Source organism: Cladophialophora carrionii, assembly GCF_000365165.1.
Source record: "Cladophialophora carrionii CBS 160.54 unplaced genomic scaffold supercont1.5, whole genome shotgun sequence".
Lineage (NCBI taxonomy): Eukaryota > Fungi > Ascomycota > Eurotiomycetes > Chaetothyriales > Herpotrichiellaceae > Cladophialophora > Cladophialophora carrionii.
Genome location: NW_008481830.1, coordinates 2,884,615 through 2,904,484, shown reverse-complemented (window position 1 = coordinate 2,904,484; position 19,870 = coordinate 2,884,615). Strand labels below are relative to the sequence as shown.

General features: G+C 54.6%; 7 protein-coding genes across 7 annotated transcripts; 4 read left to right on the top strand and 3 right to left on the bottom strand.

Moving 5' to 3' along the window:
- Positions 1-97: 97 nt before the first annotated feature.
- On the top strand, positions 98-2,113 carry G647_06872 (uncharacterized protein; the record flags this gene model as incomplete). The annotated part of the gene is made up of 3 exons (XM_008731191.1): positions 98-114; positions 168-1,811; positions 1,864-2,113. 3 exons carry the CDS (start codon positions 98-100, stop codon positions 2,111-2,113), a joined length of 1,911 nt encoding a protein of 636 aa, XP_008729413.1.
- A 673-nt stretch (positions 2,114-2,786) lies between these two features.
- On the top strand, positions 2,787-3,549 carry G647_06871 (GTP-binding protein ypt2; the record flags this gene model as incomplete). The annotated part of the gene is made up of 3 exons (XM_008731190.1): positions 2,787-2,816; positions 2,888-3,155; positions 3,215-3,549. The coding sequence occupies 3 exons, from the start codon at positions 2,787-2,789 to the stop codon at positions 3,547-3,549; spliced, it is 633 nt and encodes a 210-aa protein (XP_008729412.1).
- A 1,681-nt stretch (positions 3,550-5,230) lies between these two features.
- Positions 5,231-5,855, bottom strand: G647_06870 (uncharacterized protein; the record flags this gene model as incomplete). The annotated part of the gene is made up of 3 exons (XM_008731189.1): positions 5,231-5,365; positions 5,458-5,720; positions 5,843-5,855. The coding sequence occupies 3 exons, from the start codon at positions 5,853-5,855 to the stop codon at positions 5,231-5,233; spliced, it is 411 nt and encodes a 136-aa protein (XP_008729411.1).
- A 622-nt stretch (positions 5,856-6,477) lies between these two features.
- On the bottom strand, positions 6,478-7,477 carry G647_06869 (uncharacterized protein; the record flags this gene model as incomplete). The annotated part of the gene is made up of 2 exons (XM_008731188.1): positions 6,478-6,628; positions 6,681-7,477. The coding sequence occupies 2 exons, from the start codon at positions 7,475-7,477 to the stop codon at positions 6,478-6,480; spliced, it is 948 nt and encodes a 315-aa protein (XP_008729410.1).
- A 1,411-nt stretch (positions 7,478-8,888) lies between these two features.
- G647_06868 (uncharacterized protein) lies at positions 8,889-10,727 on the top strand (the record flags this gene model as incomplete). Its single annotated transcript, XM_008731187.1, has 2 exons — positions 8,889-8,945; positions 9,006-10,727. The coding sequence occupies 2 exons, from the start codon at positions 8,889-8,891 to the stop codon at positions 10,725-10,727; spliced, it is 1,779 nt and encodes a 592-aa protein (XP_008729409.1).
- A 557-nt stretch (positions 10,728-11,284) lies between these two features.
- G647_06867 (uncharacterized protein) lies at positions 11,285-14,396 on the bottom strand (the record flags this gene model as incomplete). The annotated part of the gene is made up of 2 exons (XM_008731186.1): positions 11,285-14,239; positions 14,292-14,396. The coding sequence occupies 2 exons, from the start codon at positions 14,394-14,396 to the stop codon at positions 11,285-11,287; spliced, it is 3,060 nt and encodes a 1,019-aa protein (XP_008729408.1).
- Positions 14,397-15,094: 698 nt separating this feature from the next.
- G647_06866 (uncharacterized protein) lies at positions 15,095-19,779 on the top strand (the record flags this gene model as incomplete). The annotated part of the gene is made up of 3 exons (XM_008731185.1): positions 15,095-16,010; positions 16,057-16,078; positions 16,125-19,779. The coding sequence occupies 3 exons, from the start codon at positions 15,095-15,097 to the stop codon at positions 19,777-19,779; spliced, it is 4,593 nt and encodes a 1,530-aa protein (XP_008729407.1).
- Positions 19,780-19,870: the final 91 nt, after the last annotated feature.

Sequence of the window (19,870 nt, the reverse complement as noted above, 5' to 3'; positions counted from 1 at the left end):
TGCTCTGCATCATGTCTACATGACGCCTGTTCTCGCTTCCTGAACCTAGCTCCCCTTCAACGACCGGGGTACCTTGACAGATCGTCATAGCCACACCATGTCCTTCATTGACGAGTAAGTCCCTCAAGATCCAGGAGCTCGGCCTGTCTAACTCGCTTTCTGCATAGCGACCTACGCAGGGTGGATGCTGCGTTGGACAAGTTTCAGCTGAGAGAGGCCGAGGAGAGGGTGTCTACCGCCGCTGCAACCTCCAGCGAGGACCCTCGGACATCGCAACTCAAGGCCGTTGTCCGCGCATTATCCACGACTTCCAGCTCCAGACCCCTCATCCGCCGCACTCGACTGCGCAGTCTGCTAGGTCAACTTGCCCAAAGAGATGGAGAGCATGTCAGTGCCGAGACCGCGTCGCCTGCCATCGCCAACCTGGAATGGATCGCGGCTGGCAAGGCGACCGCCCAGGTCTATGGCCTGATCCTGAGTTCGCTTCTGGACCGGACAATCCCACTCAGCGAGTCAATATGGTACTGGGACGACCTACTGTCATCGTACGCGAATATTGCCCTCTATACCATCCAGACCTCTCCTCTCAGGTTCTGGCAACAGGCGAAAGAAGTCTACGCGGACGCACGTCATAAATTCAGACAAGGTCAAGTGCTTCAGACGTCTGCCCGGGATGCAACCAGGACCGTCACAGACAGCTGGCGAGAATTCTACGCGCTTGTCCAGAACAGTGTCCAGGAACGATCCCTCGCGCAGGCCCAAACGAAGATTCTCTCACCCTTTTCCATCGCCCGCGTCGAGGTCAGGAGGAACCTGGACCATATCCGCCACCTCAGGAAGTCCAACGCCGCCACGATTGGCAGACTGGTTAGGGAGTGTCTGGTCTTTGGCGGGCCGCCGGAAGACCGCAAACGGGGTGCATTAGTTCAGATGCTAGAGCCCGGGGATGATGACTGGCAAACGACCATTGCGCGGACGGCGTACTTGCTCGATATTTCCACAAGGGCTACGCATGAGGACGAGGAGGACTATACGTCCATTGACCCGCAAACAGCCTCTTCAACCGAGGTGGCCGGGCTGCTGATTAAGGTGTTGGACCAGCGGCTCCCCAAACAGGAACAAGAAGCGAACAAGCTGAGCTCCAGGTACGGAAAACCCTCACGACTTATTCGATATTGGATACCCGGTGTGGTGCTCGTACTGTCCGGGAGCACGCTGCTTCGAATATTCATCAACCGCCGTGCAGAAATACTCCAATGGTTCCGTGAACTGGGGCAGACGACCATCGACTTCTGGACGAACTGGGTGGTTGAGCCCGTCAAGAAGCTCATCGGCACGATCCGGCATGACGAGCAGAGTGAGATTGCCATCCAGAGCCGGGACAGCCTGCGTGCCGACCGCGACAGCCTGGAACGGATGGTCGTCGACTTTGCGGTCCAGCATCCTGAAGACGGCAAGAATTTCACCGAGGCACAGGTCGCCGAGATCAGAGCGAAAGTGAAGGAAGGAGATCTGACGCCTGTGCTGAAAGCATATGAACGAGAGATGCAAAGCCCGATCAAGAATGCAATCATGGGCGATTTGATCCGGACATTGCTGATCCAGGTGCAGAAGACGAAAGTGGATGTAGAGGTCGCAATTGGTGGGATTGACTCGATACTCAAGAGTCAAGAGTTACTGTTTGGGTTTGTTGGCATTGCGCCTGGTGTGTTGATCTCCTACGCCCTGTTTCAATGGTTCGCGAGCACGTTTGGCGGCCGCCGTGGTCTACGACAGGGACAACGGAAGGGCGAGGCGGTTCGGCTCATAAGGTTCGGTAACCTCCCTAAGATCCATGATCCCCTACTGACAGTGGTCGAACAGAAACATTGATCGTACCTTGACCTCGACGGAGCTGGACCACGAGGAGGGCATTATTTCCGAAGAGCATCACGGGTTACTTCTGTGCGAAGTCCACCTGCTACGCCAACGCGCTTCACAAGTCCTGCCGAAGAACGTTATGCGGGATTTCCTCGAGGACCTGGATGATCTGCTGGATGTCAAGCAAGGGGTGAATAGGCAGATCCAGGCCTTGAGAAGAGTAGAATGGGTATATGCGAAGTGGTTGAGGTGAGGCTCCCCCGTACCAGGCGGGATGCGGCACCCATGCGTCGTAGTCCTGACAGCCTCACGTATGATTGAGGACGATGAATCCATTAGAGGGAAAATCGTGTGCAGTACGGAGTATATTACAGAGGAAAAGAGGATGATTAGATGCGGTGGACGAGGGCCTGAAGCCACTCGCTTTCCTCGGGCCAGCCCCCAGGACTGACGCCTATTTAGTTGCCATGTTGAGCCCAGCACGTGGCCCCGTTAAGAAGACAAGAGTGTCAAGCGCGACAATGGCATCATTCTCGGCTTCACTCCGGGCGTTGAGATTGCCTGCGACTGCGCCGGCGCCTGATCCAACGTGCAACATCCCAGATCCTAGATCCCAAATCCCGAATCCGAGCGACATCATCTGTCGCATCCTTACACCCTTCATCACCCTCTCTAGTCTCTACTGCAGCCTTGAGCTCAAGGAACCAACATCCTCGCCCAGTTTAACGTTGTCGCTCGTGCTGGGTGCCTGCTGGTCCTCATCCACCTCACCACCTCACCACCGGCCACCAAGCATTAGGCGCTTCACTGCAGCGGACCACTTCCTACCGTAGCCCGCCACCGTTAGGGACCAGCGACCGTTCTTTGCTGAGTGAACCACGACCCGTACTCTTCCATCCTCTTCTTCCGGCTCACAGACTGTCGCCATGGCAGGTCAACGGAATTACGACTTTCTCGTATGTTGCGTTGCACCTTCGACCGCGTGTGCAGACCGATGTTGTCTAACCCTCACTCTCTCTGCTTCTAGATAAAACTCCTCTTGATCGGCGACTCGGGCGTCGGCAAGTCCTGCTGCCTGCTGCGCTTCTCCGAAGACAGCTTCACGCCCAGCTTCATCACCACCATCGGCATAGACTTCAAGATCCGCACGATCGACCTTGACGGCAAGAGAGTCAAGTTGCAAATATGGGATACGGCCGGCCAGGAACGCTTTCGCACTATCACAACCGCATACTACAGAGGCGCCATGGGGATTCTACTGGTGTATGACGTGACCGATGAGAAGAGCTTTAACAGTACGCCTCCGCTGATAGTCCCCATCCGCACAATTATCTAACCCGCGGGTCTGTGACAGACATAAGGACATGGTTCTCCAACGTCGAACAGCACGCCTCGGAAGGGGTCAACAAGATCCTCATCGGCAACAAATGCGACTGGGAGGAGAAGCGCGCCGTTTCGACGGAACAGGGCCAAGCGCTCGCCGACGAGTTGGGTATTCCGTTCCTCGAGGTCTCGGCGAAGTCGAACATCAACATCGAGAAGGCCTTTTATTCATTAGCGAGCGACATCAAGAAGCGGTTGATTGATAGTTCCAAGGAGAGCGGCGGTGCTGGAGTCGGGGGCCAGGCAGGTGGCCCGGGTGTCAGTGTCACGCCGAACCAGGGCGTAGGGGGCGGCAAATGCTGTTAGGCCCGCATTCGGCAGAGGAGCGAGTGGCAGGAGAAGAAGCGACGACAGCCAGCGGCGAGTGAGTGCAAACGCAGTGTGCGGCCAACGTGGATGTCAAGACTCTCAGATTGGCACGACTCCACCGAATGGCTTGCAGCCCTAAGAGCTATTCACACTCACACCGTACACCCATACAGCCATACACACACCCACACTCACACACCAATATTCAGGCCGCACTGTCTGGGATCGACTGCTGGGTACCTGTCCTTCCTAGTGGTCCCATAACGTGGGAATTCTACTGGAGTAGACTGAGGGCTTGGTGGATGACTGTCTCTTGACAATCTAAGGGTCGACCATGCTCGATGCCTCCTCAACCCGACATCCTACCTTTCCTACCTTTCTTTCTTGGCACGGCATGGGTCTACGATTGGCGTTTAGGGAAACCGGGGTATTGATTAAGCTTTTGCTCTCGGGATGAGGAGTATTTTGGTATTTCACCAGGCCTGACGTCCGGGGCTTATCGAGTAGGCAGGCAGAGAGACAGACAGGCGATTGGGAACGGCAGAGGAGAGCTTCGATGTCGTGCTTGAACGTGAGCATGAGCATGAGCGTGATCGTGTGGCTCCACCACCTCGTACGAGTAGATGAGCATCCGCAACAATCGAGTCCGTCCTGGTCTATCCGGTGCAGTACAATGCAGTCCTATTCGAGCTGTGCACGTGCGTATCTCTCTCTCTCTCTCTCCCTCTCTCTCTCTCTCTCTCTGTCTGTCTGTTTGTGTGTGTGAAATAGTGTACAACTGTATTAGCCATTCACCATTCATCCTGGTCCATGGCCGATTATCTCGACATAGACCAGTTACAGTAATTATAAAAAGTCCCGAGGACAGACAGATAGACTGACAGACAGACAGCAAGGAAGATATGTATAGAACGAATGCAATAGACGAGACACTCCCCTACAGATGCACATATCATGTCATATTATGTCATGTCAAATCACATGCGAGGACGTCCAGATGACACGATACAACAGAGTACACTGAACGAGAATGAACCCTCCAGTCAATCTAAACGCATGCCCATACGAGACGGCCTGCGAGAAAGAAGTCTACCAAGTACATCAGATGAAGCGGACAGAGAAAAGCGAGACACTCTGGCTGGCTGGTTGGCTGACTAAGTGTAGAGGGTGTGTAGGAAGGAGGAAGTAGATAGAAAGTAGAAAATCTATTCGATTGCCGTAGGGTAGGTAGTTAGCCTGGAAGTGAAAGCCATGGACACTGGGGTGGCTGACTGTAGAAAGAATCTACTCAATTGATGCCATACCTTATTTACTGTAGCCGGGCCGGGGGAGAAAGAGAATCGCAAAATGCCGCAATTTCCGCGCAACAGAAGAGGGACGGAGGGTAAACAGCAAAGATTCAATACTCCGGTGGTATGCTGGTCGTGTCGTCAAGAATTGCTCGCTGATTGATGTTCATGTCACTTGGATTTTCCAGTCCAACTTCGCGTCACTCCCTCCCTCCCTCCCTCCATCCCCTCCCACCATGTCAAGTCATCTGGCTGAATTCTGTAGCTTTGTGACTCACTCTCCCTCGGCTGACTTGTCTGAGGTTGTCTGGCCGAGACTTCACTTCGACTTCGCTGCATGTTCTTGCCTTGCACTTCTCCATCTATGCTTCCCCGTGCGTCGGTGCAGCCTAGTATCCCACTCCGACGAGGTAGGCGCCTAGTTTCTCGACGGTGTTGGCTGCCGTGCCGGGCTGGACGGTCTCCGGGTAGTGTGTGATCAGGAGGGCTTGTTTCGTCTTGACGATCACGACGCCTTCTCGGCCCTGTCAATCGCCAACAGTTCATTAGCTTTCGCCCCTTTGTTTTACTTCGCTCGTTGTCCCCCGCAATGCGCCGCGCGGCGGCCCTTGCCTACCTTCTTGCCGTATAGACTCGTGTCGTCGGCCTTGATCACAATGTACTTCTGGCCTGCGATGTGGAGGCCTGTGGACTGGACCTTTTTCGGCGAGCTGGTGTCCTTGTACGCGCCGACAATCTCTTGCAGTTCCGCGGGCGTGACTTGGAAGTTCGGCGACGTGGCCCACACGGAGGTACCTTCGGCGTTGAAGATGGCCGCTCGGTCGACGTGGCCGGTGCCGACGAGGCTGGAGGGCCAGTTGGTTAGTATAGTGGGCGAGGCTAGGGCGGTTTGTCATGTTCGGGATGGCCGTACCTGGTGTCAACGTATGCTGGGAGATGGTAATCATGTTAGTCTGTTGACTCCGCCTCTCTTTGTGGCTGACGGGTGGGTAGTGGCTCACCTTGCCAAGACATGGTTGAGAGAGGTGTTCTGATGAGAGGTCTGTCCGGCCTGTGACGAGGGCGGCGGTTGCAGGTTGTGTCGGAAGAGTAAACAGATACAAGAGTCAAGCGAGGGGGGTGCGGGCAACCGGGTCGGAGCAAAAGGCCTGACTTGTTGCTGGGCTTGGGTCCGGTGTATAGGGGGATTTCGTAGGTCGGTCGAAGGCGCGGTTAGGTAGGTACCGGGCGAGAGAAAAGATGAAGATGAAGTGTTGTGTGTGATGTGTGTTGTGTGATCCGAATCAACAGTGAATGAATTGGCGTCGAGGTGGGGTCCGGTTACTTTCAAATGACGGAGTATCTGGGTGCCTGATTTTCAAATGTCACCCCGCTATGGATCCGAGATAAACATGTGCCCGCAGTGGGACGAAAATTACTCTTTGGTCTATTGTGTTCAGATTCCCTTGAGAACATTGTTGCACCTTGAATGCCCACGCGAACACCGATCTTTGTTGCAATGAAATGGACTTCGAACAAGCATGCCGTCTAGACTTTCTTCAGAGCCCTACGTACCCTTCTAGTCGTCGTTCCTAGGTCCTTCCGGGATATGCTCCAACCCGTACAGAGCAAGTGTTTAGTGCTTGGAACATTGCCTCTACACACTTCCTCCAGGCCGACAAACACTCTCCATGGATACATCTTGTGAGTTCTTCTCTGCCATTGCCGGAGTCCAGCTCGAAGACAGGCGTGGGAAGCAGAAGCCAGGATGGAAGACAGTCTGCACAATGGTGGCATACACCATGAAGCTGTGGGGTCGTCAGTTGGAGGACATATCAAACTCGATCTTGAAGGACTTACCATCCCTCGAACACGATAAACGTGGCCTCGTCTTGCATCACATCATTGCCCCAGCCGCCGGCCATCTCGACAATCCGGTAGATACATCGAATGAAGATGGCGAACCACGCTGAGCCCACGCCAAAGGCAAATAGTCGAAACTTGCGTTGTTTGATTGTGGTGGCAGCCTCTGGTGAGAGGGGATGCTGTTTGTGGGCCTTCCATCTTCGCATAACATACCAACCGGCCATGCAGCCGAAGAAAAACAACGCAACCACCTGCCAAGCGATGCCGGCCATAAGCAAGTCGTCTCCGGTTTGTTGCATAGATGGGTCGTCATCGTCGGCAGTCGATGCAATGCCACCACCAGCACCTTGCAGGACAAGCGACAGCAGATCGGCTGAGATGAAAATGTAAGTGTAGAAGCGCGCCTTTATCACCGAGAATTCCTCTCCAAAGCAGAGAACCATGTGCTTGAGGGTGAGATATATGGCGGCCGAGTTGAACGCTGGGGCGATGATCAGGCAGCAAATCTGAGTAATGAATCCGGAATCGTTGAAGGGGTTGTCGTGCAAGATGATACGGCCAACGTAACCAATCGACGCACAGACACAGCCCGCCGTCAGGGCGACCATATAACTCCAGGTCCTGTACCGAATACCGAGACCCAGATTGATCAGGGCGAAAAGAGCAAAGAAGCCGAGGAAAAAGCCGTTGGCGCCTATATCAGGGTGATAGCCGTATACAGACAACTCGACAGGACAGTATTCAGTGATTTCCGTGCATGTCTCCTGGTTCCACACTGTTTCGTTCGACATGTTGAGGGTTGGGGGTCAGGGTAGGGAATTGATGAGGAATGATTTTGAACGATGTTCTTGGTTCTTCTTGCTTCAAGCTGATCGTGTTCTGAAAGTGAAAATGGCGGCGGAAGAGTGGAAAGGAGACACTTGACCATTTATACTCGTGATGTAGAATGCTGAAGCTCGCGAAAAGGCATGCCATGTTATCTGTTTTGCTACCCTAAAACGACGCGCATTGACTGTCACATAACTCCCCCAAACTTACTTCGTGGTGAGCAAGATGATGCTGTGGCTGCAGCGCTGCGCCTGGTTGCGTACCTCGTTCAGGCCAAATGATACCTGGTACCCTTTGGCTGCTGTATTGCGATGAGCGAACAACACCCCAGGTGGGCTGTCACTGACAAAGTGACCAAGTCGCAAAATATAGCCCAATGCAGGCTGCTGGCGTCATGTGGATGTGCCAGGACCTTGGCTGATACGTGCAATGTGAGGCCTGGCCATGGGAATGGTCGGCCTGATTGTGTAGACAGTGGTAGAGCCGAAATACGAGGCGCTGTGAGAATTATTGTGACTGCGGCTGGAAATATGTGTCTCTCGTATCTCGTATTAAACGGTACTGCTGCATCAGGAACGGGACACTGACTAAGCCACGAAAACGTGACGTACTGTCTCGGTGTAGAAAGCGGGAACGGAAGATCGTTGTTGCTTTCCGGTCCCTCATCTGTTGTTCTTGTTTTCTTCGTGCTGTTCTGTTGGCAAAGCAATGGTATAGGAAGTCCTGGCCGGCCTACATCATCACCGCTCTGTGGCTTCTCCCACGCTCATTACAACCTGACAAAGCACAACACAATCAAAGAGGATAGACTAGCTGCCAGGTCTGCCTCCCAAGGTTCTCGGGCGCATATTCGCTCCGTGCTTGTCTGAAGGTTCTAACCCGAAATAGCGACGGCTTGCGACAGATTGTATCACGGTACGCACGGGCGAAACTTTCTACGACCTAGTGTACGGACCACGCGAGCTTGTCATTTCTGGCGCCACATATGCAGCCCCTTCCAACGCCTGACAGCTGGGCGACAGCCTTCGTACCGGTCGAGAAACCTTCAAGCCTTTCATCTCTATCCGGCCGTTCCATGCCCAGGGAATCAGGCCTTGAAACACAATCTCCAAGACAGAACGGCCAGTGGGCGTGTGGTCGGCTCTGCCTCCGATGATACCTGCTATTGGTCCAGCCGTGCATTCCCCTAGAGATCCGACGACGACTTCGCTGTGGCTGACGCGGTGTTAAGCATTGGCTCGCTAATCCGGAATTGTGCTGCCTAACGACCGCCATGTCTATATATCGTGGCAATTACAGGAGAGGCTTGCGATAGGACACGTCGGAACACAGTCTCCGCTAGTGGTCCCTCTTCAGCACCGCCTTGGGTCAAGGATGGTGTACCACGGCCCTAGCGCTGGGTGCAAGGCATGCCGAATGCGTCGTGTGAAAGTGAGTCCATAATCTGCCCTGGCGATTCGCATGCATTGAGTATCAATACTAAGTGCACAGTGTGATCAAGGGAAACCATCGTGCAACAATTGTATCCGACGACGTACTGTGTGCCCCGGGTACGGAGATGTGTTTGACGGCGCGCACCGGAATCAAAACAAGGTTGTGATACGGAAAGTAAAGAAGCAGAACGTCGCGGAAGAGGCAGATCCGGCTAGCAGCACTCCAGGTAGCGACCTGACAGCGGAGATCTCGCCAGGCACCACTTCAACAGCGTCGAATGACTCGGCCACAACCAAACCACAAGGCCCGCTCCAATGGATCATATATTCTGCGACTCCGGAAGAACGTGGAGGCAGTCACGGCAAGGCACTGCAGCTGGGGAAATCTCGTCCTGCAAGGTCCTCAGAAACCGAGCAGACGGTTCCTCTATTGTCGATTCCGGAATCACTGAAGCAAAGTCCCGAGGATGCCTCAATTAATTTCTTCTTCCGGTTCTACACTGGAACCATCTACGACCCCCACCTTCACCATTCCTTCGCACTACTGTGGCAGCCACTGTATCTTAGGTCGTCTGCAAACTCGCCCCTGAGACTCGCGACCGCGGCTGTGACGGTCAACATAACCATGATGTGGAGTTTCCAAGGCTGCGATGCCCGACCAGCACGGAAACTGTTCACCGAGGCCATAGCGGCGACACGAGAAGCAATCAACAATCCCACAGAGAAGAATATGGATGAACTGTTGATGACCATACTGATCTTTGACCTCTACGATTCTCTCGTGCTACATTATGTACGCAATGCCCCGACAAAGTACGGCAAGCACAAGGACGGAGCACTGGCTTTGGTCAAACATAGGGGGTTGTCCAACTATGCCTCCATCGTTGGCAGGGCCCTCACCAATGCGACCCGACACAATTTCCTCGATTATTCACTTTCGCACCGAATCCCAATGCCAGCGGGATCGGAGGAAATCTTTTCCCACCCCGCCATTGGCGAAAGCAGAGCAGCCCAGCTCGACGTGCTCACCATCGAGACCGTCAATACCCAGGCCCGTCTGTGGGCCTTACGCCGAGACGCCTCGTCTACCATGACGAGAGCACAGCGTCGAAAAGCGTACGAGGACATCATTGCCGATGCCATCCGCATCGACGAACTATTCATGACATGGAAACGTGCCATCACCTCCCCCGACTGGCTGCCACTATTCGTTTCCCGTGAGGAGGTCCCGCCGTCCATTCTGACGGCCGGCTTCTATGGCACTAAATGCGCGGTCTGGAAGGACTTGGCCGCAGCTGAAGTGTACAATCTGCATGCCTCGCGCCGGATTTCCGTCCTCCAAATGATCCGCCAATCCCTTGCCGATGAGCCCACGCTCCTGGCAGAAGCCAACTATCGAGCGTACCTGGCCAAAGCCAACGCCGCAGTCCAATCACTCGTCGACTGCATCTGCGAGACAGTCCCATTCCACCTGGGCGACACGGTTGTGCCCACCAACCCGATGTACAGCTCCGGCGTCGCGATGCCGAGCAAAACCGTGACAGACCCGTCGACGGGAGAAACGCGCCGTATCCCAGATCTCGAGGGCAGTGATTTCAAGATGAGGGCCGCCGCGTCGGGTGGCTGGATGATCTTCTCCCACCTGGTCGATATCTACAGGCTGGCCGAGCCGGAGGATGACGCCGAGTCCATCGTGTTAAGAGACGGCCAGCTCGAGTGGGTCAAGGGCCAGATCAAGAGGCTGCAGACGACGTTTCTGTACTGCGATCCCCTATGGTAAGTCTAAGCTAGGTCAGAGGTTTCTGCCGTTTTCTCTTCGCATTGCGCAAACGCTTCAACTAAATCACTTGGGCGTACCGTGCGGCAACGAGCCTGACCAAACTTCTGCAGGTTCCAACGTATTCCTTCGCCGCATATGTCGGCGGCGGCAGCAGCAGCAGCGCCGGCAGCCATAACCGGAAGAACAACGTGACGTATCTTTTATTTTTTAGTCGCGTCCGACTTAGGGTTGGTAGTGGATGGCTGGAAAACAGAGTGTGGGAAATAAGCGCGCGACAGTGCCTACTGACAATTCTGCGCGAGCTGGTCTCAGACGCTTTCACATGTCTGGGGAGTCCGCGGTCCGAATGTGACCTCAAGGCACACACACCACGGTCGCTTCCAATCACAGCAAGAATTTGTCCCTCTTACGATTGACATGCGGACCATGCTCGGGGCATCGGTTCTCTCTGGCGCGTTCTGGGTATCAACGTGATGGAAGAACATTCCTGATTACCCTAAAACCCGAGATGCAGAGGAACTTGGCTTTTGTGTGCGATCAAGTAGTCGCAGATTCTTCTATCTCGCACTCCTTAGAAACTCAACCACCCCCCGGCTATACCCTACTAACTCGGCCAAACGTCGCTCCTCCTCCAGCATGACGTCTCGCCAGGTCATGACCGCGCGCCGAAGCTCATCCACTTCAGACACGAAATCCCCATGGACGCGCAAGAACACATTCATCCACGTATTCACCAACTCAAAGGATATTCTTGCGCGGAGCTGGGCGGTAAGGAAGGTGATGAACGCGGGCATCTCAGAGAGCGCGATGGAGCGGATTTCAAGGTCTGCCGCCGACGGTGGTAGGGCGGAAAGGTATGTCGCTAGGGCGGCGGGGTCGCGCTCGGCATCTCGGGAGAACTTTTCCAGGAGAGAGGAGAGGTCGCTGCCAGAAGCGATGCTCGATACAGCCATGCGGGAAATGCGAGAGCGCTCGGTCTCATCGACGGCCTTTGGCTCAGGTCCGTTGAGACGAGGCGTGTCACCGCCGTTAGCGAGGCTTGCGGACGTGCCCAGGAAAAAAGGCGCGGCTTTGGGTTTCTCCGGAGGTTGAATGGGTTTATTCCTTGCGCGGATGCTGTCGAGGTTCAAGAGAGTCTGCCACCGGGATTGAGGCTGGAGGGAGAGCGTGAGGAGGGACTTGTCCAACTGTTCGAGTTTCGACGAGACATCCATGCCGTCAACTAGGAATTCTTCTGCCTCTTCTGCAGCCACACTGGATTCGTCAATGGCAAGTTGACTCGCTGCGTTGAATGCGGCAGGCGTCTGACTGAGGTCGATGATCCCTTTGATGTCGTCGATCTGTCGTGTCGGCACGTGCGTAAAGAGAGCTTTGTTCGTCCAGATGAATATCCCTGAACTCCCGGCGTGGGTCGTGGCGAGAAATTCGCCAGTGCTGGAGAACGCCATGTTTGTGCATGTCGCTGCTGTCTTGAACGCGTCGATCAGATGGCCCGTGGCAAGATCGAACACGCGCACGACAGAGTCCATGGAGCCAGCGACGATCCATCGCCCATCATGGGAGAAGCAGTAATCATAGATTTGGCCAGTGCAACCCCAGAGCTCACGGACGACCTTGCGTGTTTCGATGTCAATGACGCGAATGCACAAGTCGTCGCATGATATCGCTAGGAGACTGGACACGGGATTATATCGGATCGCAGTCGGCGCGGCGTCGCCGAAGCTTTTCCGTTCGACGATCTTCCCGGAGGAGAAGTCCCAGATGATGATTGTGCCGTCCAAACTGGCACTCACCATGGTTTGATTCAGATTGTCGACCACGATGCCGGTAACGGCGGCTCGGTGGCCACGAGGTACAGCAGCTGCCTGCTCTGGATTTGCTTGCTGCTGCTGCTGCTGCTGCTTTAATTGCTTCGCCTGGGCGGGCGTGAGTCGTGGCGGGTACCGTTGTCGATGCGCCCCCGACTGTAAGTTGAACATATCGAGGCTGCCGCCAGCGGAGCCGACAACGGCAAAGGTTCCGCAAGCAGTTATGGCGACGCTGGTAACTGGTTTGTGATCGCCCGTTTCAAACGCCCATCTGCCTGCTTTCTTTCGTCCCCAGGACCACGTCCTGGCGACCTTGTCATCGGCATGGGCTGTAATGACGCTTTCCCAGCCGGTCATTCCGGATTCTTCGGCGCTGACGTTCTTCGAGTTGGACCAGACTGGGCCAGTGACCGAGCCCATCCCACCGTCTCGATTTAGTGAGCAGGCCATGTCGATGATAGGTGGTGCTTTCAAGTCTTCTACCGCTGACGCGTCGTCTGTGAGGAGACCTGACTTTTTCGCTTTGTGCATGATGGCGCCTTGACTGAGTTCTGTACTTTGGCCGTCGCGGCGAAGCGAGAATCCCCAGAGACTTCGATCCTGGGATGCAGACAAGAGCCACTTTCCAGTTGCGTCGGAGCCGTCTGATGCCGCGGGGAGAAATTTGAGCCTTGTAATAGAGGAAGCGTGTCCGCTTCTGTGGTGGAGAAGACGCGGAGTTGGTGAGAAGGGAGTCTCGTCGAATACCCATGATTTGAGGGCGTTGTCCAAACCTGAGGAAACCAGAACGGGTTGCCCAGCGAGAAACTCGATTTTGCTCACGCCAGTGCCTTGACCCAGGCTGGAGGTCTCGTGAGCACCTCGGACGACTCCAACCACTTTACCTCCACGATTGAGATCCCAGAGTGTGATATCGCCGCTTTCGATGCTGGACGTGGCCATGATCCCCCCTTTTCGCCCATCCTCCCCAGCACCCATCCCGTCCGTTCGAAACGTGATGGAGGTTATTGGCTTCCTGTTGTTGCTGTGGCGCAGTTCCAGAACTGTCTCGTCGGCTTCGACATCGATGATATTGAGGGAGCCATCGGCGTATGATGCGGCCAATAAACCGATCGCCGGCGCGGGGGCAAGGGCAGTGACAGCTCCGGATCGTGCCGAGGGCGCAAGAATTGTGTGGACAAGCCTTCCTGTACTGACATTGTAGACTTCAATTGAACCATGTTTTGTCCCAACGAAGATCTTGTTCAGAAATGTTGGCAGAGTACAGACCTGGCCGGCCAACGACCCTCCGGACCCAGTACTGATCGAAGTATAATGCTCGTACGACTCGCTTTTCCAGACCTCAATGGACTCTGAACCGCAGCCGACGAGCCAGGACCCGAAGACGATTAGCTGGCGTATCTCCTGTGGATGGGTATGCTGGATGTCTAGTTCTGCAACCAGCTGCCCTCTCTTGAAAACCCACAGTCCTCGGGGCTCTTTCGGCTGCGAGCCTCCCCAGGTAACGAAGACTCGGTCTCGGTAGGCGAAAGTCGCAGTAATAGTGCCGGGGCATTGCGGCCGAGTGAGAAAGACGAGGTTTAGGCCTCGGCGCAGGTCGTACGTTTGCAGCGAGGTCCCAATCGAGGTGGTGATTTGGAACGTCGTCTTGCCGAGCGGGACCGAAGTAAAAGGCACATTGGTCGGCGACACTAGTCCCAGGGTCTGGAGAGGGTGTGTCAGTAGAAGATACCTCAGTCGTGTGATAAAGACTGACTCTGAACGGAGCGAACAGCCTTGAGCTAGTCGCAGGCCTCTTTCCGGTGCCATCCTGCTCTCTACGCTGTCGCTTCGCAAGTGGAAGCTCAACAGCCTCGTCCATGTTGAGCTCTACCCAGGTGAGCTGCCCGTCACAAGCGGCACATACTCATACGGTCGTGGAAGGGCGTAATTACCATTTCTGGCCGCCAGTGATTTTTTTCGATCCGCCGCGAGGCTGAAAGACTCACCGCCCGGCAGAATGACAGGGCCGCCAATGACGTGCATTTGAAGGCTCTGCAGGTGCCCTAGCAGTGCCTAAGCAGGCCGCCCAGGCCAATGCCAGTCCAAAGGCACCCCCTGGCACTGTTGGGCATCCCACCCTCCAGGCGGGCCCCTCGTCTATTAGAGCCACGTCCCCCACTTACTCATCAGCTCACCACCCAGATTTTCCGTCGTCATCGGCTTCGGCTGTGGTGGTGGCTGCTTCAATGGGACCCACGATCCAACGACGGTGCTTGACCTGGCAAATATGACACGGCATTGATGGGCAGCATGCGGCCATTGTCTTTTCATCTTCATCTTGCCTTCACATTCGACACATGTTCTTTCGGGGTTTGATATCCGGCGAGATCAGGTTACCGCCGCCGGCCGTGTTACTTTTATATCGTCATTCGTTGACTGCATTTTTATGAGCTGTCTCGACCATCTGTCCGCAATCGACAGTCTTCACCGAGACCATCGCTACCGACGTCGGGTATTCCTTCCATCTACTAGAACAGTACACCGTGCACGTATCAGCCACCTCTGATTCATCTCGCCATGGAGGGCCATTCGCCTCTCAGACGAACCCCAACCAATACGTCAGAGCACAACTTTATCGACGCCAACCCACTTCCCAACGTTCACTCGGCAAATTCTTCTATCACATCTGCTCCCCGACCTCCCCAGCGGCTTACCGGGCGGACACCGTCGACACATTCCTTGTTGGCCGCGAACAGGAATCCCGAGGTGCGCAAGGGTGCTCATTCCGGGACTACCAAGGCTTCGGTCGACCGCTCCAGCATCAGTATGCCGCCTCCGAGCACCAAGCCTCTAGCCGACCGAAGACTATCGGCCTCGGTTCAGTCAGCCCTCTCCATGAGGAAATCAGAGGAGACCGCTAGAAGCCCTCCAGCATCTGTCAAGAGCCTGGAAGGGGACCGGTCCACCCCATATAACGGCTCCGTCACTGCGTATGCTGCGACAACCGCTCATGACCCAACTGTGGTAACGACTACCGCGTCCACGTCACATGCTCCAGGTCTGCCAGTGCTTTCACCTCCTCCGTTCAACCCAAGCATTCCTAATCAGTCAGATATAGTGTCAAACCTCTCATCTCAGATTGCTTCCGCCAGCCCAACTGCTCCCAGGAGTGAAACCCAGCTTCCTTTGGCACCAACGGGCCAATCCCTGGGGACTACCGCCAAGGTCGAAGGTGCCGAGACTGCGCTACCTGTGCGGCCTCCGAGATTCAATAAGCCCCGTTCTCTATCCTCCACTCGTCGTCTGAGCACCACTGGCTCCTCCAAAAATGAGAGCATCAATTCCGAGGTCAAGACTCCTGTAGGCAGGATCGGTGTCTGCGCACTTGATGTGAAAGCAAGGAGTCGCCCTAGTCGCCAGATTTTGACTCGCTTGCAAGGCGATGGTGAGTTTGAAGTGATCGTTTTTGGCGACAAGGCCATTCTCGACGAAGGTATGTCCCCACTCGCGTGCTTTGTACAAGTTGTTGACAAATCCAGACGTCGAAAACTGGCCGATATGGTGAGTGGTAGCCCATGCTCGCACGCGCTCTGCTAACATGATGCAGTGACTACCTGATTTCATTCTTCTCTGACGGGTTCCCACTTGACAAGGCTATCGCGTATGTCAAGCTGCGGAAGCCATTCGTTGTCAATGATCTGGCTATGCAAAAAGTCCTCTGGGATCGGCGATTGTGCCTAAAGATCCTGGATCAAATGCAGATTCCGACTCCCAAGAGGATCGAGGTCAACCGCGATGGCGGTCCGAAGCTCGAGTCTCCGGAACTTGCGCAGCTCGTGAAGAAGATGTCAGGGGTCGTCCTCGAAGGCGCTGAGGATGGCACCGGCGGTGGTGCACCTATGACAAAACACGTCGAATTGGTTGACGACGGCGACACCCTGGTTGTCGATGGCAGATCAATCAAAAAGCCATTTGTAGAGAAGCCTGTCAACGGAGAGGACCACAACGTCATCATTTACTTTCCTCGGAGTCAAGATGGTGGTGCCCGACGGTTGTTCCGGAAGATTGGAAACAAATCCTCCGAGTTCGATCCAGATTTGACCGTCCCACGATGCCTCAAGGAACCAAACAGCAGCTACATCTATGAACAGTTTCTCAAAACGGAAAATGCTGAAGACGTCAAAGCGTACACGGTTGGTCCAGATTACTGCCATGCCGAAACGAGAAAGTCACCGGTCGTGGATGGTCTTGTCCGCCGCAACACACACGGCAAGGAGCTCAGATATGTGACGAAGCTCACTCCTGCCGAAAAGGAAATGGCCTCTAAAGTATCTAGGGCATTTGGGCAACGCATCTGTGGGTTCGATCTGTTACGGACTGGAACCGCCAGCTACATCATCGACGTGAATGGGTGGAGTTTTGTCAAAGACAATGAAGACTATTACAATGACTGCGCGAAGATTCTCAGACACATCTTCATCCAGCACAAATTCAAGGAAGACAACGCTGTCTTCGAAGATCCGGTGTCTGAAATTAGTGTGGACCCCGCGCAACGCCGTCAAGGGACCAGCAACTCAGCGCGGTCGGCTTTCAAAACAATCCTCAAGTCGCCAAGCATGACAAAGTTGTCACAACACTTGCCGCACTCTTCTCGCCATCATCCGTCCGGCCTTTCTGGTTCTTCGAAGCCGTCTGCTATGACGACACCGATAAGTTCCCCACCAAGCATAGAAAAGGGCTCTCAAGCAGCTATTCATCCAGTGGGAATGGACAAGAGCGTTCTCCCACCACCAGCTGTTCCGGCTCCGGAAGTCGATACGGCACCAGAGCCCGTTGCCGCCGCCAAGGAGACCACTTCTGACCCTCCGTTACCGAGTTCGAAACACTCATGGAAACTCAAGGGTGTTGTAACGGTTATCAGACATGCAGACCGGACACCAAAACAAAAGCTGAAGTTGACCGCTCATTCGCAAGTGTTTGCTGATCTGCTCAAAGGTCATCATGAAGAAGTACTCTTGAAAGGCGAGGCTGCATTGGCTAGCGTTCAGACAGCGGTCAAGATTGCACTACGGGACAAACTTGAGGACCCAGACAAGTTGCGGAACTTGCAAAACGCACTGGCGAAAAAGATGCACCAACCAGGCACAAAGGTACAAATCAAGCCAATGTTCCGCAAGCGAAAGCCGGAAGAGATGTCGGACTCCAAGCCATTGGCTAGCCCTCCGATCATCGCAGAAGAGGAGGTTGCACCAAACGAAGAAGCCCGTCCTGTCGAGAGGCATGCATCAACGTCCAGTAATAAGGAGATCCGCCGCGTCAATACCAGGAGCGACTCCATGTCCGGCGCTACTTTCTCCCGCTTTTCAGCGGCTGAGAACGATCTCGTGCTCGACAAACTGCAGTTGGTCATGAAATGGGGCGGAGAACCAACGCACTCGGCTAGATACCAGTCACAGGATCTTGGAACCAACATGCGGGACGACTTCAAGTTGCTCAATAAAGAGGTACTTGACGAGGTCCGAATCTTCACCAGCTCTGAGAAGCGCGTAAAGACAAGTGCCCAGATTTGGGCCGCCGCCTTCCTGGACCGACAGGATATCTCGGAAGACTTCATCCAGGTCAGAAAAGACCTTTTGGACGATTCCAACGCCGCAAAGGATGTGATGGACAAGGTCAAGAAGAAGCTTAAGCATCTACTTCGAGAAGGAACCGTTCCGGACTCCTTTGCCTGGCCGAAGAACGTTGCAGAGCCATATGTGGTCATGCAGAGTGTCGTCGAACTGCTCAAGTTTCACCGTCGGGTCATGCGGCACAACTTCAAGAAGCTAAGCACCGGCGCTGTCGCCTCGCTCAATGCATTGAACGGGCCCGCCGATGCCAAGGATAATGGAAGCATCGTCGCCGTTGCCTCGATACAGTCTCGATGGTGTACCGGTGAAGATGCCGAGCTCTTCAAAGAACGATGGGAGAAACTGTTCTCGGAGTTTTGTGACACGGAGAAGGCAGATCCAAGCAAGATCTCCGAGCTCTACGACACCATGAAATATGATGCCCTTCACAACAAACAGTTTCTGGAGTGGGTCTTCACACCCGGTCAATCGCTTCTGGACGAGATGGCCAAAGAGGAGGAAGGGCTATCATCCACCACTTCACCTGAACCTGAACGAGCCGACGACGCGCCTTCTCCCTCGCACAGCCCCCGTCACGAGAGTGTGGTCTCGCCTGCTGGTGAAGGTAGACACAGCCTCGCGCATAAGATCGGCCTAAGAAGACAGTCGGTCCTGAAGCAAGCTCCACCAACACCTCCTTTGACCACGTGGGAACAGGGGGCTTCCTACTTCAAATTATTCCCCGGATCTGGAGACAGTCGCTCTAAGCAAGATCAGAAACTCGGCCGCCTCCGAGAGCTATACCGGTACAGCAAAATCCTCTTCGACTACATTGGGCCCCAGGAATATGGCATCAGTGACGACGAGAAACTCGAAATCGGCCTTTTGACGTCTTTACCATTGCTACGCGAGATCGTCGATGACCTGGAGGAACTACAAGCCTCGGTGGACGCCAAGTCATTCGTGTATTTTACCAAAGAGTCGCACATTTACACTTTACTCAACTGCATCATGGAGGGCGGGATACATACGAAGATTAAGCGATCGACCATTCCGGAGCTCGATTACCTCTCGCAAATCTGCTTCGAGCTTTACGAAGCCAAGGACGCCGAAACGGCCGAGTCCACGTATTCGATTCGCATCTCCATCTCCCCTGGCTGCCACACTGTCGACCCCCTGGACGTTTCCCTGGACTCGAAGCACGCCATAGGCTCCGCGCCGCGTCGATCGTTGACCAATCATCAAGATTGGAAGGAGGTCATCTCGTCCCTCAAGGCCAAATTTAACACAGTTCAACTTCCCAAGAGCTTTTTGGCCGTCAATGTAAGCGATAAGCATGAGCAAGAGGCCGAGATGCAACGAAGAGCAAGTTATTTGCAGAGCGAGGCGGCCAAGCAGAAGTATACAAACAACAGCGCCAATGGTGACCTTATGGAGGTGAATGCCGAAGACAGTTCTGGGGGCCCGCACGCTGGAGACGCGCTGGTGCGAGACCTTGACAATGCCCAAAACGCCCAACCTGAAGCCGGCACGGCTGTTTCCAATCCATCTGATCAGGAGACAACTGTAGTACAACCACAGTTTGTATCGGTTGAGGAAAAAGTCAATATCAATGGGGACGCCAATGTCCAAGCGAGAGGAAGAAGCATTTGAGTCAAGACCCTGTGCTACCGATGGCCCTGGATGGTATGGGAGTCAACGCTCCCGGTGCGACGTGCGCCGGACTGTTCGTGGATCGGGGGAC